The sequence below is a fragment of the Thalassophryne amazonica genome, chromosome 17, assembly GCF_902500255.1.
Source record: "Thalassophryne amazonica chromosome 17, fThaAma1.1, whole genome shotgun sequence".
Lineage (NCBI taxonomy): Eukaryota > Metazoa > Chordata > Actinopteri > Batrachoidiformes > Batrachoididae > Thalassophryne > Thalassophryne amazonica.
The window spans coordinates 40691367-40711478 of NC_047119.1; the positions used below are offsets into that span (position 1 = coordinate 40691367).

At 36.0% G+C, this 20112-nt stretch overlaps 1 protein-coding gene across 3 annotated transcripts in view; it reads right to left on the minus strand.

Moving 5' to 3' along the window:
- Positions 1 to 6026: 6026 nt before the first annotated feature.
- Positions 6027 to 20112, minus strand: part of zmp:0000001301 (rab9 effector protein with kelch motifs) — a 32486-nt gene continuing 18400 nt past the window's right edge. The window contains exons 19-21 of one of the 3 annotated variants that reach the window (XM_034192116.1): positions 6466 to 6577; positions 6097 to 6104; positions 6027 to 6049 (exon numbers count right to left, since the gene is read on the minus strand). In XM_034192116.1, the coding sequence (XP_034048007.1) occupies positions 6473 to 6577 (105 nt within the window). In that variant the 3' untranslated portion in view covers positions 6027 to 6049; positions 6097 to 6104; positions 6466 to 6472. Of the gene's footprint in view, positions 6050 to 6096; positions 6105 to 6188; positions 6230 to 6454; positions 6578 to 20112 lie in introns of those variants that run through there. The other 2 variants (XM_034192114.1, XM_034192113.1) reach the window with 2 other exon arrangements.

Sequence of the window (20112 nt, forward strand, 5' to 3'; positions counted from 1 at the left end):
GTCTCACTAAGTAACCGTTCATTTGACACAGTCTTTCTAGCGGGACCCAAGGATCCTCCACAGAGACTTGCTACCAAAGACATCCAGTTGTCACCTTAGGTCACTGGTTAGAGTCCAAGTCTGACAACTAACTGTACAGTAAGACAGGAAGCACCAGGACCAGAAAGACTTGGACATTCATTCCCTTGTAAAGACATCACCATCACCAAACACTTCAAACCCTTGACCTCATGACTCCATAAGCTCTTTCCAGGCATCTCTGGAGCTCAAAGACAGAGGACCCAAAAACATGAACGTCACTGCTGAGGGTGGTGAATGTGTCTACAAGTTCAACTTTCATCACATACATGCAGACACATCACAAGCACTTTTGATGGATGAGTCCAGGAAGTTATTGGAAGCCTGGATCTTAGTGTGGATCCCAGACACTATGATTCCTCACTCAGCTTCTTAATTCTTGCACTCAGGGTATCCATTGATTAATCAAAGATTACACCATCATCCATGAGGTCAAGGTCAGTTACTTATCAGTAAAAACACTGAAAAGTCACTGGTTTCTACATCCTGATCAACACGCAGGCATCAAACAGAGTAGGAGCCAGAACACATCCCTGAGTAACACCAGATCTTCCAGCACTCACAGTATCTGTGTATAGGCTAACATGATGTCCAATAACTTCTTGGGGATCCTATGAATTCTCAGGATGTCCAGGTGAGCACGCTGATCAACTGAATCAAACGTTTTATGAAAATCAATATAGGCTGCATACAAGCACTTCAGATTTTCACAATTGCATTCTATGACTACTTGCAGGGCTAGAATACAGTCAATGGTTGACTTTTTGGATGTGAAATCAGACTGTTCCAATTGCTGAGCAGCATGTAGCTGGAAGTAAATCCTGTTAAGAATAATCCTTGCAAGCACCTTCCCTGTAACAGAGAGCAGAGTGATATCCCTGTAGTTATTACAATCCATGTGAACACCCTTTCCAGTTTGGAGCAATGAATCCTTTCTTTCAGTCTGTGGGGAAGGTACAAGCATTTCCACACCCACCTGGAGGACTCAGATGCCACAGATCCCTGGAGTTTTCCTTATCCTCAGCTGTTTCATGATTTGCGCAATTTCACCAACACTTGGTAGTTCACAGTTGACTGGAGAATCAGCCACAGGAACCCTGGATATCTAACATTCCAGTAGGAGGATCAGCCTGATACAACTGTTCAAAGTAGCTGGCCCAATGTGACAGTACACCAGAGGCATCTATCAGGACTGAACCATCCTCTGCCATAACCACAGTGAGGTGGTGTGTAGGTCTGAAGGAACAAAGTGCTTTGATTCCTGTGTAAGCAGGTCGAGGGTCACTAGACCACAGATGATGTGTCATCTGATCACAGATTCCTCTAACAAATGCCTCCTTGCCCGCTCTCCGAGCCATCACAACCCGCTTTCTCAACTCCCTGGATATCTTAAGATTTTCATCAAGCCGTGCACTATGAGTCCCCAGGATGATATATGAGCGCTCTCAGATGTGAAACGCCTCCTCCTTTGTTCTCCAATACAATCCTTAGCAACTTTCAGGGTCTGCTTGCGGAAGATCTCCCACAATCTATTTGGATCACCAGTTGTGTCTGTGTCTGCAAGTCCTCTAGGTAAATCGTCTACAACTTCATGAGAAACCATCAGATCTTGAAGTCTGGCCAGATTTCATTTTGGGTGTTGATCAGGTAGCAGTCTATGAGACTTCAACTGAATCCTCACAGAGGATCACCATCCGCCCTGTCGGCCAATAGTAATGAGTTTTAGTTTTGAAACTTTATATCCAGTTTTATGAGTTGTCCTCCACCAGTGGCGCATTACACCTGTGATAGATAATAAGAAATCAAATCAACATCTCACCTGTGGTCCAATAGGAATGGTATTTCTATTATTATTATTTACACTTTTATTACGTCTGCCAAGGATGTAATAAAATCATTAGTGTTTATTTTTTGTCTGTCTGTTAGCAGGATTAAGTCAAAACTACTACACCGATTTTGATGAAATTTTCACCACATATAGATATTAGGCCATGGAAGACTCCATCCGGATCCGGATTCTGGATCAAGATTTCACTTTATATAGGTTTTTAAGGATTACGTCACCAAATTTGCACCACAGCTAGATATTAGGCCATGGAAGATGTCACTGAATTTTGTAGGTGATCCAGATCTGGATTCTGGATCAGGATTTCAATTTGTACACTTCACTTTGTTGGATTTTGAGGATTACGTCAAAATTACTTAGCGGATTTTCACCAAATTTTCACCAGACATTGGTGTTAGGCCTTGGAAAACTCCAATTTTGGAGGTGATCTGGATCGGTTTCTGGATTCTGGATCAGGATTTTACTTTGTAGACTTGTAAGGATTACATCAAAATTGCTTTACGGATACAACATCACGATGTAAAACTAAGATCAGGAAGATACTAGTTTGTTTCAGCTTGTGAATTCAATATCAGACTGCAGCATCTTGATCAGTCGGACCATTCTGGATCAGTGTGCAATTGTTGCATTGTGTTGTGGAATTCGGATCCAGGTAAAGTTCGGGTCATGATGTGAATCACATATCTGTTGAGTCCTCATCAACTCTTGGCAGATGTCAGAAATCTCTGATTACTCTTGTTTATTTGACTCTTTATTTTGTCATGCATTCTATTATTTATTCTGCAATTTGTTCTATTATTTAGTCTCTTATTTATTCTATTATTTATACCTCAGCCAGATGTGGATCCTCGGGTTTATGAGTGGATCCAGACCCCCGGATCAGGTGTAGTGGATCCAGGTTGTGTGGAACTATTTTCTTTTGGCCATCTTTGTTTCAGTCAGTGCGTAATATGAATTTGTCGTCTGCTCACACGAAAACAAACAAAATATCAGACTTGTCAACCTCTGAGATACTGCCAGAAAATGATGATTTCTAATCTTGTTTTACATATCTTTTCTGAGGTATAAAAAACAAAACACACAATATGACCGGATCTGCTTCATTCATTGGGGGACGGATGCGGACAGAACACCTTCATCTCTGGCTTTTCAAAAACTAATAATCTTGTTTAACTTATCAGTTTTGTAAAAACACAGTCACGACTGAGGTATAAAAACAAAACACCCCTTGTCTGGGAAGCAATGTGAGCGGGGTTCAGGTGATCCTTCCGCCACCCCCAACTCACTGCATCCACTCACATTCGCCCTATTAACGTATCCCATAATCTCTTGCGCGCCAGAGAGTCGCTGCAGTCAAAACAACATAGAGAATCCACATGATGACAATTGTAAATAAATATTATACTACAAAAATGTAATTTTTTATTCTTTTCATCACGTTAATAAGAGACTGTATGCATGATACTCTGAAAACTTGCTAAAACAATTATAACGAATAATCTGTGTCTGCTACGTTTAATCTGCGTGGAATTTAATAAATGCAAACTGAATTTCAGACTTATCATATATATTAGTCTGAAACAAAGAGGACAAACAGTGTTGTAAAGGACAATAATCAAGACGTGAAAGAGCAAACTTCACTTTCCCCCAGAACGACATGATCAGGAAGCGAGCATAGCTCACAGCAGCTCCCACTGAAAATAATGGAGAGACAGCCTGTGATTCTCGCATGTTTACATAAAACAAACGCAATAACAACGTCTATAAACCCAGAGAATATATTCACGAGAGTTTTAGGCACAATATAAAAATAGTTTTATGTTGCGATGTTAATGGTGTTGTCCGTGTGCAGCTGTTAAAGTGCAGCCCGATCAGAGCGTCTCAATGCAGTTCTCAATGTTACTGAGATCTCGCAGCGCGGCGACCTCTCTGAAGTTTTGCGGGATTTGAAACCTTAATAGGGCAAATTGCTCCTCAGACGAGGGCTGTTTTGTCCTTTTATTCTGGCTTTTACCCTCTGGTTGGTTTCATTCCGGTGTCACAGCCCGAACACTCCACCCTAAAAATCGATTTTGTGACCACAGCAGCTAGTCTGAGATGGACTCTCTTCACCAAAAGCGATCAAATGGATTAATGTGATTATTAACCATCAGATGAGAAAGGTAAAACTTCGTAAATCATTGTAAAGTCAGTTTTAAGCAGAAACTAGGCTGTTTCAAACAGAAACAAGGCTTTACTGGGTGACACTTTGAAATGACTGACGCGCAGTGAACGCATCAGCTAGCGGCTCGTGTAGCCGTGGCGCTCTGATTGCTTCCTCCGCCTTTTATGATGAAATAATGCTGAATTTATGTGGAAATGATTGTTGTACAAAAGCATCAGATATCTGTTGCTGAGATAGATGGTGACTGGAGTGCAGTTTTAAGCAGAAATGGGGTGATAATCGTGAACCGCGTCTAGTGACGCATGCGCAGTGAAGGCAGAGTGGGCCAATTTATAGGGGGGAATGTTTGGTCGGCGACACCGGTTTTGTGTCTTTAATGTCCTGTGTTTTTATACTTGCACCATAAAGGAGTAATTTAAATTTTATTTTATTTTCTTACAATGACAATAAAAGTCGGTTCTGATTCTGCTATAGAGAGCTTAGTAACCATGGAAACAAACACTCTGAAGATAACCTGCTACAGGGTAGGTTATGTTCAGAGTATATTCTTGTATGCACAAGTTGGTACACTTAGTACAATCAAACAGAAATCCACGTTCACATGTTTATAAATGAACTTTTAGAACAGAGGAAAAGGGGATTCAGAGGTGGAAAACAAAGCGAGAATAAGACCAGATTTCCAGAGGCACTCTGGTTCTAGAAGGTGGATGGCTCTGAGGAAGTCCCCTAGGAATACCTTCTATAATGAAAAGTGCATATTGATGGACCAGGGCAAGCGCCCCAACAGGAGTGAAGGGGTGGTGGGGCCCCCAATCACTTTTCCACCCCTCTGTTGACTGTGTCAAGTCCGCAGCAACGTCTCAAATAACTGGTATACGTGATCAAGTCAACCTACTCATGTTCTTATTTTTAATTTTCAGCTGGACCCATGGACCTTCTATGCTCAAGTGATGACTTCTTTATAGGTTATTCATGACTCTCATTTAACCAACACGAAAGTGATTGAGTAAATTCATAACTGGTGTTCTGGAACCAACCCAGGTTAAACCAAGACAAGTTCAGTCAGTCAGGGTTTCTGCTGGCATAGGTTAACCACACCTTCTGGAACACCGCTAATCTGTAGTTAATTATTAATTTATTTTTATTTTTCTTTGTTTGTTTTTGCTGTGAAAACCTTTAATGAAATAGGTGACTAACTTTTTTATTTGTAAATCTCACAATTTGTCTTTTACTGACGTATTAATGAAGAAGAAAAAAAATCAAAAAGAATTGGAAAAACTCAGATCTTTTTTGATGTATTTATTGACCAATTCTTCCGTGGTACTTTTATTTTATATGACCCGCTCGCTTCCTGTCTTGTTTGTGCGAACTTGACGCTCCTGTCTTCCTCTCTCCGCCTCTGCCTGCAGCTGCCAAATAGTGCGACCGAGACCCAACACGGCGTCACTGGTTGGCGCACTACGCTCTTTGTCTCTGCCCAAAAGTGAGCTGTTCTGTTGTGCGTGTGGGTGTGTGTGCGCGCGCGTCTGTCTCTGTCTCTGTGTGTCTGCTCCTCTCTGACTGTCTGGCTTTCTCTGTCTCACTTTCTTCCTGTCTTTCTGTCTCCTTCTGTCTGTTTCTCTCTGTCTGTCTGTCTGTCTGCCAATTTCTCTGACTCTGTCTATGTGTTCTCTGCCTGTCTTTGTCTCTCTGTCTGTCTTCCTGTCTCTATGTCTGTCTACCTGTCTCTGTCTGTCTGTCTTCCCATTTCTTTGTGTGTCTGTCTGTCTTCCTGTCTCTTTGTCTGTCTGTCTGTTTCTCTGCCTGTCTTTGTCTCTCTGTCTGTCTGTCTTCCTGTCTCTATGTCTGTCTACCTGTCTCTGTCTGTCTGTCTGTTTCTCTGCCTGTTTTTGTCTCTCTGTCTGTCTGTCTTCCTGTCTCTATGTCTGTCTACCTGTCTCTGTCTGTCTGTCTGTCTTCCCATTTCTTTGTGTGTCTGTCTTCCTGTCTCTTTGTCTGTCTGTCTGTTTCTCTGCCTGTCTGTCTTCTTGTCTCTTTGTCTCTGTCTGTTTCTCTGACAATCTTTGTCTATCTGTCTTCCTGTCTTTATGTCTGTCTCCGTCTCTGTCTGTATTCCTGTCTCTTTCTCTGTCTGCCTGTCTTTGTCTGTCTGTCTCCCTTTGTCTGTCTGTCTGTCTCTGTCTGTTTTTCTTCTTGTCGTCTCTCTGTATGTCTGTCTTCCTGTCGCTTTGTCTCTGTCTGTTTCTCTGCCTGTCTCTGTCTTCCTGTCGCTTTGTCTCTGTCTGTTTCTCTGCCTGTCTCTGTCTCTCTGTCTCTTTTTCTGCCTGTCTGTTTCTCTGTCTGCCTGTGTCTTTGTCTGTCTGTCTGTCTGTCTCTTTGTCTGTCTACATTCCTTTGAACTGTTCCATGATTGACAGCAGGTGTTGGCTGCGTCTCTGGATGTTGTTGTCTTCCTCCTTCAGTCTCTCCTGCTGCTGCAGCACCTCCTCCTGAAGATGAGGAGACAAATCTTATTTATGTTTCAAGGTGCACGTGAGCACCACATACACTAACCCCTAAAATATACTGACAGGCCCCTAAACTATAGATACAGACCTTAAAATATAGAGACAGACCCTGAAATATAGATACACACCCTAAAATATACTTACAGACCCTAAAATATACCTACAGACCCTAAAATATACATACAGACCCTAAAATATAGACACAGACTCTAAAATATAGACACAGACCCTAAAATATACCTACAGACCCTAAAATATACATACAGACCCTACAATATAGACACAGACTCTAAAATATAGATACAGACCCTGAAATATAGACACAGACCCTGAAATATACCTACAGACCCTAAAATATAGATACAGACCCTAAAATATAGATACAGACTCTAAAATATAGATACAGCCCCTAAAATATAGACACAGACCCTGAAATATACCTACAGACCCTAAAATATAGACACAGACTCTAAAATATAGATACAGCCCCTAAAATATAGACACAGACCCTGAAATATACCTACAGACCCTAAAATATAGATACAGACCCTAAAATATAGATACAGACCCTGAAATATAGATACAGACCCTAAAATATAGATACAGACCCTGAAATATACCTACAGACCCTACAATATAGACACAGACCCTAAAATATAGATACACACCCTGAAATATAGATACAGACCCTGAAATATAGACACAGACCCTAACATATAGATACAGACTCTGAAATATACCTACAGATCCTAAAATATAGATACAGACCCTAAAATATAGATACAGACATTGAAATATAGATACAGACACTGAAATATAGATACAGACCCTGAAATATACCTACAGACCCTGAAATATAGATATAGACCCTGAAATATAGATACAGACCCTAAAATATAGATACAGACCCTGAAATATAGATACAGACCCTAAAATATAGATACGGACCCTGAAATATAGATACAGACCATAAAATATAGATACAGACCCTGAAATATAGATACAGACCTTGAAATATACCTACAGACCCTAAAATATAGATACAGACCCTGAAATATAGATACAGACCCTAAAATATAGATACAGACCCTGAAATATACCTACAGACCCTGAAACCAATCAATCAGTCAATCAATCAATTTTATTTATATAGCAGCAAATCACAACAAACAGTTGCCCCAAGGCGCTTTATATTGTAAGGCAAGGCCATACAATAATTACGTAAAAACCCCAACGGTCAAAACGACCCTAGAATATAGATACAGACCCTGAAATATACCTACAGACCCTGAAATATAGACACAGACCCTAAAATATACATACAGACCCTAAAATATAGATACAGACCCTGAAATATACCTACAGACCTTAAAATATAGACACAGACCCTAAAATATACCTACAGACCCTGAAATATAGATACAGACCCTGGAATATACCTACAGACCCTGAAATATAGATACAGACCCTAAAATATACCTACAGACCCTAAAATATAGACACAGACCCTGAAATATAAATACAGAACCTGAAATATTCCTACAGACCTTAAAATATAGATACAGACCCTGAAATATAAATACAGACCCTGCAATATAAATACAGACCCTGAAACATACCTACAGACCCTAAAATATAGATACAGATCCTGAAATATAGATACAGACCCTGAAATATAAATACAGAACCTGAAATATACCTACAGACCCTAAAATATAGATACAGATCCTGAAATATAGATACAGACCCTGAAATGTAGATACAGACCCTGAAATATACCTACAGACCTTAAAATATAGATACAGACCCTGAAATATAAATACAGACCCTGCAATATAAATACAGACCCTGAAATATACCTACAGACCCTAAAATATAGATACAGACCCTAAAATATAGATACAGACCCTGAAATATAAATACAGAACCTGAAATATTCCTACAGACCTTAAAATATAGATACAGACCCTGAAATATAAATACAGACCCTGAAATATACCTACAGACCCTGAAATATAGATACAGACCCTAAAATATAGATACAGACCCTGAAATATAAATACAGAACCTGAAATATACCTACAGACCTTAAAATATACCTACAGACCCTGAAATATAGATACAGACCCTGAAATATAGATACAGACCCTAAAATCTAGACACAGACCCTGAAATATAAATACAGAACCTGAAATATTCCTACAGACCTTAAAATATAGATACAGATGCTGAAATATAAATACAGACCCTAAAATATAGACACAGACCCTAAAATGTAGACACAGACCCTGAAATATAAATACAGACCCTGAAATATACCTACAGACCCTGAAATATAGATATAGACCCTAAAATATACCTACAGACCCTAAAATATAGATACAGATCCTGAAATATAAATACAGACCCTGAAATATAAATACAGACCCTGAAATATAAATACAGAACCTGAAATATACCTACAGACCCTAAAATATAGACACAGACCCTAAAATATACATACAGACCCTAAAATATAGACACAGACCCTGAAATATACCTACAGAGCCTGAAATATACCTACAGACCCTGAAATGTAGATACAGACCCTGAAATGTAGATACAGACCCTAAAATATAGATACAGACCCTAAAATATACCTACAGACCCTGAAATATACCTACAGACCCTGAAATATAGATACAGACCCTGAAATATAAATACAGAACCTGAAATATACCTACAGACCCTAAAATATAGATACAGATCCTGAAATATAGATACAGACCCTAAAATATAGATACAGACCCTAAAATATACCTACAGACCCTGAAATATACCTACAGACCCTGAAATATAGATACAGACCCTGAAATATAAATACAGAACCTGAAATATACCTACAGACCCTAAAATATAGATACAGACCCTGAAATATAGATACAGACCCTAAAATATAGACACAGACCCTGAAATATAAATACAGAACCTGAAATATACCTACAGACCCTAAAATATAGATACAGATCCTGAAATATAGATACAGAACCTGAAATATACCTACAGACCCTAAAATATAGATACAGACCCTGAAATATAAATACAGAACCTAAAATATAGACACAGACCCTGAAATATAAATACAGAACCTGAAATATTCCTACAGACCTAAAATATAGATACAGACCCTGAAATATAGATACAGACCCTGAAATATAAATACAGAACCTGAAATATACCTACAGACCCTAAAATATAGATACAGATCCTGAAATATAGATACAGACCCTGAAATATAAATACAGAACCTGAAATATACCTACAGACCCTAAAATATAGATACAGATACTGAAATATAGATACAGACCCTGAAATGTAGATACAGACCCTGAAATATACCTACAGACCTTAAAATATAGACACACACCCTAAAATATACATACAGACCCTAAAATATAGATACAGACCCTGAAATATAAATACAGAACCTGAAATATACCTACAGACCTTAAAATATACCTACAGACCCTGAAATATAGATACAGACCCTGAAATATACCTACAGACCCTAAAATATAGACACAGACCCTGAAATATAAATACAGAACCTGAAATATTCCTACAGACCTTAAAATATAGATACAGATGCTGAAATATAAATACAGACCCTGAAATATAAATACAGACCCTGAAATATAGCTACAGACCCTACAATATAGATACAGATCCTGAAATATAAATACAGATCCTGAAATATAAATACAGAACCTGAAATATACCTACAGACCCTAAAATATAGACACAGACCCTAAAATATACATACAGACCCTAAAATATAGATACAGAACCTGAAATATACCTACAGACCTTAAAATATACCTACAGACCCTGAAATATAGATACAGACCCTGAAATATACCTACAGACCCTAAAATATAGACACAGACCCTGAAATATAAATACAGAACCTGAAATATTCCTACAGACCTTAAAATATAGATACAGATGCTGAAATATAAATACAGACCCTGAAATATAAATACAGACCCTGAAATATAGCTACAGACCCTACAATATAGATACAGATCCTGAAATATAAATACAGATCCTGAAATATAAATACAGAACCTGAAATATACCTACAGACCCTAAAATATAGACACAGACCCTAAAATATACATACAGACCCTAAAATATAGATACAGACCCTGAAATATACCTACAGACCCTGAAATATACCTACAGACCCTGAAATGTAGATACAGAGCCTAAAATGTAGATACAGACCCTAAAATATAGATACAGACCCTAAAATATACCTACAGACCCTGAAATATACCTACAGACCCTGAAATATAGATACAGACCCTGAAATATAAATACAGACCCTGAAATATACCTACAGACCCTAAAATATAGATACAGACCCTAAAATATAGATACAGACCCTAAAATATACCTACAGACCCTGAAATATACCTACAGACCCTAAAATATAGATACAGACCCTGAAATATACCTACAGACCCTAAAATATAAATACAGAACCTGAAATATACCTACAGACCCTAAAATTTACCTACAGACCCTGAAATATACCTACAGACCCTAAAATATAAATACAGAACCTGAAATATACCTACAGACCCTAAAATATAGATATAGACCCTAAAATATACCTACAGACCCTAAAATATAGATACAGATCCTGAAATATAAATACAGACCCTGAAATATAAATACAGAACCTGAAATATACCTACAGACCCTAAAATATAGACACAGACCCTAAAATATACATACAGACCCTAAAATATAGACACAGACCCTGAAATATACCTACAGAGCCTGAAATATACCTACAGACCCTGAAATGTAGATACAGACCCTGAAATGTAGATACAGACCCTAAAATATAGATACAGACCCTAAAATATAGACACAGACCCTAAAATATACCTACAGACCCTGAAATATACCTACAGACCCTGAAATATAGATACAGACCCTGAAATATAAATACAGAACCTGAAATATACCTACAGACCCTAAAATATAGATACAGACCCTAAAATATACCTACAGACCCTGAAATATACCTACAGACCCTGAAATATAGATACAGACCCTGAAATATAAATACAGAACCTGAAATATACCTACAGACCCTAAAATATAGATACAGATCCTGAAATATAGATACAGACCCTAAAATATAGACACAGACCCTGAAATATAAATACAGAACCTGAAATATACCTACAGACCCTAAAATATAGATACAGATCCTGAAATATAGATACAGAACCTGAAATATACCTACAGACCCTAAAATATAGATACAGACCCTGAAATATAAATACAGAACCTAAAATATAGACACAGACCCTGAAATATAAATACAGAACCTGAAATATTCCTACAGACCTTAAAATATAGATACAGACCCTGAAATATAAATACAGAACCTGAAATATACCTACAGACCCTAAAATATAGATACAGATCCTGAAATATAGATACAGACCCTGAAATATAAATACAGAACCTGAAATATACCTACAGACCCTAAAATATAGATACAGATACTGAAATATAGATACAGACCCTGAAATGTAGATACAGACCCTGAAATATACCTACAGACCTTAAAATATAGACACAGACCCTAAAATATACATACAGACCCTAAAATATAGATACAGACCCTGAAATATAAATACAGAACCTGAAATATACCTACAGACCCTAAAATATAGACACAGACCCTGAAATATAAATACAGAACCTGAAATATTCCTACAGACCTTAAAATATAGATACAGATGCTGAAATATAAATACAGACCCTGAAATATAAATACAGAACCTGAAATATTCCTACAGACCTTAAAATATAGATACAGACCCTGAAATATAAATACAGAACCTGAAATATACCTACAGACCCTGAAATATAGATATAGACCCTAAAATATACCTACAGACCCTAAAATATAGATACAGATCCTGAAATATAAATACAGACCCTGAAATATAAATACAGACCCTGAAATATAAATACAGAACCTGAAATATACCTACAGACCCTAAAATATAGACACAGACCCTAAAATATACATACAGACCCTAAAATATAGACACAGACCCTGAAATATACCTACAGAGCCTGAAATATACCTACAGACCCTGAAATGTAGATACAGACCCTGAAATGTAGATACAGACCCTAAAATATAGACACAGACCCTAAAATATACCTACAGACCCTGAAATATACCTACAGACCCTGAAATATAGATACAGACCCTGAAATATAAATACAGAACCTGAAATATACCTACAGACCCTAAAATATAGATACAGATCCTGAAATATAGATACAGACCCTAAAATATAGATACAGACCCTAAAATATACCTACAGACCCTGAAATATACCTACAGACCCTGAAATATAGATACAGACCCTGAAATATAAATACAGAACCTGAAATATACCTACAGACCCTAAAATATAGATACAGATCCTGAAATATAGATACAGACCCTAAAATATAGACACAGACCCTGAAATATAAATACAGAACCTGAAATATACCTACAGACCCTAAAATATAGATACAGATCCTGAAATATAGATACAGAACCTGAAATATACCTACAGACCCTAAAATATAGATACAGACCCTGAAATATAAATACAGAACCTAAAATATAGACACAGACCCTGAAATATAAATACAGAACCTGAAATATTCCTACAGACCTTAAAATATAGATACAGACCGTGAAATATAAATACAGACCCTGAAATATAAATACAGAACCTGAAATATACCTACAGACCCTAAAATATAGATACAGATCCTGAAATATAGATACAGACCCTGAAATATAAATACAGAACCTGAAATATACCTACAGACCCTAAAATATAGATACAGATACTGAAATATAGATACAGACCCTGAAATGTAGATACAGACCCTGAAATATACCTACAGACCTTAAAATATAGACACACACCCTAAAATATACATACAGACCCTAAAATATAGATACAGACCCTGAAATATAAATACAGAACCTGAAATATACCTACAGACCTTAAAATATACCTACAGACCCTGAAATATAGATACAGACCCTGAAATATACCTACAGACCCTAAAATATAGACACAGACCCTGAAATATAAATACAGAACCTGAAATATTCCTACAGACCTTAAAATATAGATACAGATGCTGAAATATAAATACAGACCCTGAAATATAAATACAGACCCTGAAATATAGCTACAGACCCTACAATATAGATACAGATCCTGAAATATAAATACAGATCCTGAAATATAAATACAGAACCTGAAATATACCTACAGACCCTAAAATATAGACACAGACCCTAAAATATACATACAGACCCTAAAATATAGATACAGAACCTGAAATATACCTACAGACCTTAAAATATACCTACAGACCCTGAAATATAGATACAGACCCTGAAATATACCTACAGACCCTAAAATATAGACACAGACCCTGAAATATAAATACAGAACCTGAAATATTCCTACAGACCTTAAAATATAGATACAGATGCTGAAATATAAATACAGACCCTGAAATATAAATACAGACCCTGAAATATAGCTACAGACCCTACAATATAGATACAGATCCTGAAATATAAATACAGATCCTGAAATATAAATACAGAACCTGAAATATACCTACAGACCCTAAAATATAGACACAGACCCTAAAATATACATACAGACCCTAAAATATAGATACAGACCCTGAAATATACCTACAGACCCTGAAATATACCTACAGACCCTGAAATGTAGATACAGAGCCTAAAATGTAGATACAGACCCTAAAATATAGATACAGACCCTAAAATATAGACACAGACCCTAAAATATACCTACAGACCCTGAAATATACCTACAGACCCTGAAATATAGATACAGACCCTGAAATATAAATACAGACCCTGAAATATACCTACAGACCCTAAAATATAGATACAGACCCTAAAATATAGATACAGACCCTAAAATATACCTACAGACCCTGAAATATACCTACAGACCCTAAAATATAGATACAGACCCTGAAATATACCTACAGACCCTAAAATATAAATACAGAACCTGAAATATACCTACAGACCCTAAAATTTACCTACAGACCCTGAAATATACCTACAGACCCTAAAATATAAATACAGAACCTGAAATATACCTACAGACCCTAAAATATAGATATAGACCCTAAAATATACCTACAGACCCTAAAATATAGATACAGATCCTGAAATATAAATACAGACCCTGAAATATAAATACAGAACCTGAAATATACCTACAGACCCTAAAATATAGACACAGACCCTAAAATATACATACAGACCCTAAAATATAGACACAGACCCTGAAATATACCTACAGAGCCTGAAATATACCTACAGACCCTGAAATGTAGATACAGACCCTGAAATGTAGATACAGACCCTAAAATATAGATACAGACCCTAAAATATAGACACAGACCCTAAAATATACCTACAGACCCTGAAATATACCTACAGACCCTGAAATATAGATACAGACCCTGAAATATAAATACAGAACCTGAAATATACCTACAGACCCTAAAATATAGATACAGACCCTAAAATATACCTACAGACCCTGAAATATACCTACAGACCCTGAAATATAGATACAGACCCTGAAATATAAATACAGAACCTGAAATATACCTACAGACCCTAAAATATAGATACAGATCCTGAAATATAGATACAGACCCTAAAATATAGACACAGACCCTGAAATATAAATACAGAACCTGAAATATACCTACAGACCCTAAAATATAGATACAGATCCTGAAATATAGATACAGAACCTGAAATATACCTACAGACCCTAAAATATAGATACAGACCCTGAAATATAAATACAGAACCTAAAATATAGACACAGACCCTGAAATATAAATACAGAACCTGAAATATTCCTACAGACCTTAAAATATAGATACAGACCCTGAAATATAAATACAGAACCTGAAATATACCTACAGACCCTAAAATATAGATACAGACCCTGAAATATAGATACAGACCCTGAAATATAAATACAGAACCTGAAATATACCTACAGACCCTAAAATATAGATACAGATACTGAAATATAGATACAGACCCTGAAATGTAGATACAGACCCTGAAATATACCTACAGACCTTAAAATATAGACACAGACCCTAAAATATACATACAGACCCTAAAATATAGATACAGACCCTGAAATATAAATACAGAACCTGAAATATACCTACAGACCCTAAAATATAGACACAGACCCTGAAATATAAATACAGAACCTGAAATATTCCTACAGACCTTAAAATATAGATACAGATGCTGAAATATAAATACAGACCCTGAAATATAAATACAGAACCTGAAATATTCCTACAGACCTTAAAATATAGATACAGACCCTGAAATATAAATACAGAACCTGAAATATACCTACAGACCCTAAAATATAGATACAGATCCTGAAATATAGATACAGACCCTGAAATATAAATACAGAACCTGAAATATACCTACAGACCCTAAAATATAGATACAGATACTGAAATATAGATACAGACCCTGAAATGTAGATACAGACCCTGAAATATACCTACAGACCTTAAAATATAGACACAGACCCTAAAATATAAATACAGAACCTGAAATATACCTACAGACCCTAAAATATAGATACAGACCCTAAAATATACCTACAGACCCTGAAATATACCTACAGACCCTGAAATATAGATACAGACCCTGAAATATAAATACAGAACCTGAAATATACCTACAGACCCTAAAATATAGATACAGACCCTAAAATATAGATACAGACCCTAAAATATACCTACAGACCCTGAAATATACCTACAGACCCTAAAATATAGATACAGACCCTGAAATATACCTACAGACCCTAAAATATAAATACAGAACCTGAAATATACCTACAGACCCTAAAATTTACCTACAGACCCTGAAATATACCTACAGACCCTAAAATATAAATACAGAACCTGAAATATACCTACAGACCCTAAAATATAGATATAGACCCTAAAATATACCTACAGACCCTAAAATATAGATACAGATCCTGAAATATAAATACAGACCCTGAAATATAAATACAGAACCTGAAATATACCTACAGACCCTAAAATATAGACACAGACCCTAAAATATACATACAGACCCTAAAATATAGACACAGACCCTGAAATATACCTACAGAGCCTGAAATATACCTACAGACCCTGAAATGTAGATACAGACCCTGAAATGTAGATACAGACCCTAAAATATAGATACAGACCCTAAAATATAGACACAGACCCTAAAATATACCTACAGACCCTGAAATATACCTACAGACCCTGAAATATAGATACAGACCCTGAAATATAAATACAGAACCTGAAATATACCTACAGACCCTAAAATATAGATACAGACCCTAAAATATACCTACAGACCCTGAAATATACCTACAGACCCTGAAATATAGATACAGACCCTGAAATATAAATACAGAACCTGAAATATACCTACAGACCCTAAAATATAGATACAGATCCTGAAATATAGATACAGACCCTAAAATATAGACACAGACCCTGAAATATAAATACAGAACCTGAAATATACCTACAGACCCTAAAATATAGATACAGATCCTGAAATATAGATACAGAACCTGAAATATACCTACAGACCCTAAAATATAGATACAGACCCTGAAATATAAATACAGAACCTAAAATATAGACACAGACCCTGAAATATAAATACAGAACCTGAAATATTCCTACAGACCTTAAAATATAGATACAGACCCTGAAATATAAATACAGAACCTGAAATATACCTACAGACCCTAAAATATAGATACAGATCCTGAAATATAGATACAGACCCTGAAATATAAATACAGAACCTGAAATATACCTACAGACCCTAAAATATAGATACAGATACTGAAATATAGATACAGACCCTGAAATGTAGATACAGACCCTGAAATATACCTACAGACCTTAAAATATAGACACAGACCCTAAAATATACATACAGACCCTAAAATATAGATACAGACCCTGAAATATAAATACAGAACCTGAAATATACCTACAGACCCTAAAATATAGACACAGACCCTGAAATATAAATACAGAACCTGAAATATTCCTACAGACCTTAAAATATAGATACAGATGCTGAAATATAAATACAGACCCTGAAATATAAATACAGACCCTGAAATATACCTACAGACCCTAAAATATAGACACAGACCCTAAAATATAGACACAGACCCTGAAATATAAATACAGACCCTGAAATATACCTACAGACCCTGAAATATAGATATAGACCCTAAAATATAGATACAGATCCTGAAATATAAATACAGATCCTGAAATATAAATACAGATCCTGAAATATAAATACAGAACCTGAAATATACCTACAGACCCTAAAATATAGACACAGACCCTAAAATATACATACAGACCCTAAAATATAGATACAGACCCTGAAATATACCTACAGACCCTGAAATATACCTACAGACCCTGAAATGTAGATACAGAGCCTAAAATGTAGATACAGACCCTAAAATATAGATACAGACCCTAAAATATAGACACAGACCCTAAAATATACCTGCAGACCCTGAAATATACCTACAGACCCTGAAATATAGATACAGACCCTGAAATATAAATACAGACCCTGAAATATACCTACAGACCCTAAAATATAGATACAGACCCTAAAATATAGATACAGACCCTAAAATATACCTACAGACCCTGAAATATACCTACAGACCCTAAAATATAGATACAGACCCTGAAATATACCTACAGACCCTAAAATATAAATACAGAACCTGAAATATACCTACAGACCCTAAAATTTACCTACAGACCCTGAAATATACCTACAGACCCTAAAATATAAATGCAGAACCTGAAATATACCTACAGACCCTAAAATATAGATATAGACCCTAAAATATACCTACAGACCCTAAAATATAGACACAGACCCTAAAATATACATACAGACCCTAAAATATAGACACAGACCCTGAAATATACCTACAGAGCCTGAAATATACCTACAGACCCTGAAATGTAGATACAGACCCTGAAATGTAGATACAGACCCTAAAATATAGATACAGACCCTAAAATATAGACACAGACCCTAAAATATACCTACAGACCCTGAAATATACCTACAGACCCTGAAATATAGATACAGACCCTGAAATATAAATACAGAACCTGAAATATACCTACAGACCCTAAAATATAGATACAGACCCTAAAATATACCTACAGACCCTGAAATATACCTACAGACCCTGAAATATAGATACAGACCCTGAAATATAAATACAGAACCTGAAATATACCTACAGACCCTACAATATAGATACAGATCCTGAAATATAGATACAGACCCTAAAATATAGACACAGACCCTGAAATATAAATACAGAACCTGAAATATACCTACAGACCCTAAAATATAGATACAGATCCTGAAATATAGATACAGAACCTGAAATATACCTACAGACCCTAAAATATAGATACAGACCCTGAAATATAAATACAGAACCTAAAATATAGACACAGACCCTGAAATATAAATACAGAACCTGAAATATTCCTACAGACCTTAAAATATAGATACAGACCCTGAAATATAAATACAGAACCTGAAATATACCTACAGACCCTAAAATATAGATACAGATACTGAAATATAGATACAGACCCTGAAATGTAGATACAGACCCTGAAATATACCTACAGACCTTAAAATATAGACACAGACCCTAAAATATACATACAGACCCTAAAATATAGATACAGACCCTGAAATATAAATACAGAACCTGAAATATACCTACAGACCCTAAAATATAGACACAGACCCTGAAATATAAATACAGAACCTGAAATATTCCTACAGACCTTAAAATATAGATACAGATGCTGAAATATAAATACAGACCCTGAAATATAAATACAGACCCTGAAATATACCTACAGACCCTAAAATATAGATACAGACCCTAAAATATAGACACAGACCCTGAAATATAAATACAGACCCTGAAATATACCTACAGACCCTGAAATATAGATATAGACCCTAAAATATAGCTACAGACCCTAAAATATAGATACAGATCCTGAAATATAAATACAGATCCTGAAATATAAATACAGAACCTGAAATATACCTACAGACCCTAAAATATAGACACAGACCCTAAAATATACATACAGACCCTAAAATATAGATACAGACCCTGAAATATACCTACAGACCCTGAAATATACCTACAGACCCTGAAATGTAGATACAGAGCCTAAAATGTAGATACAGACCCTGAAATATA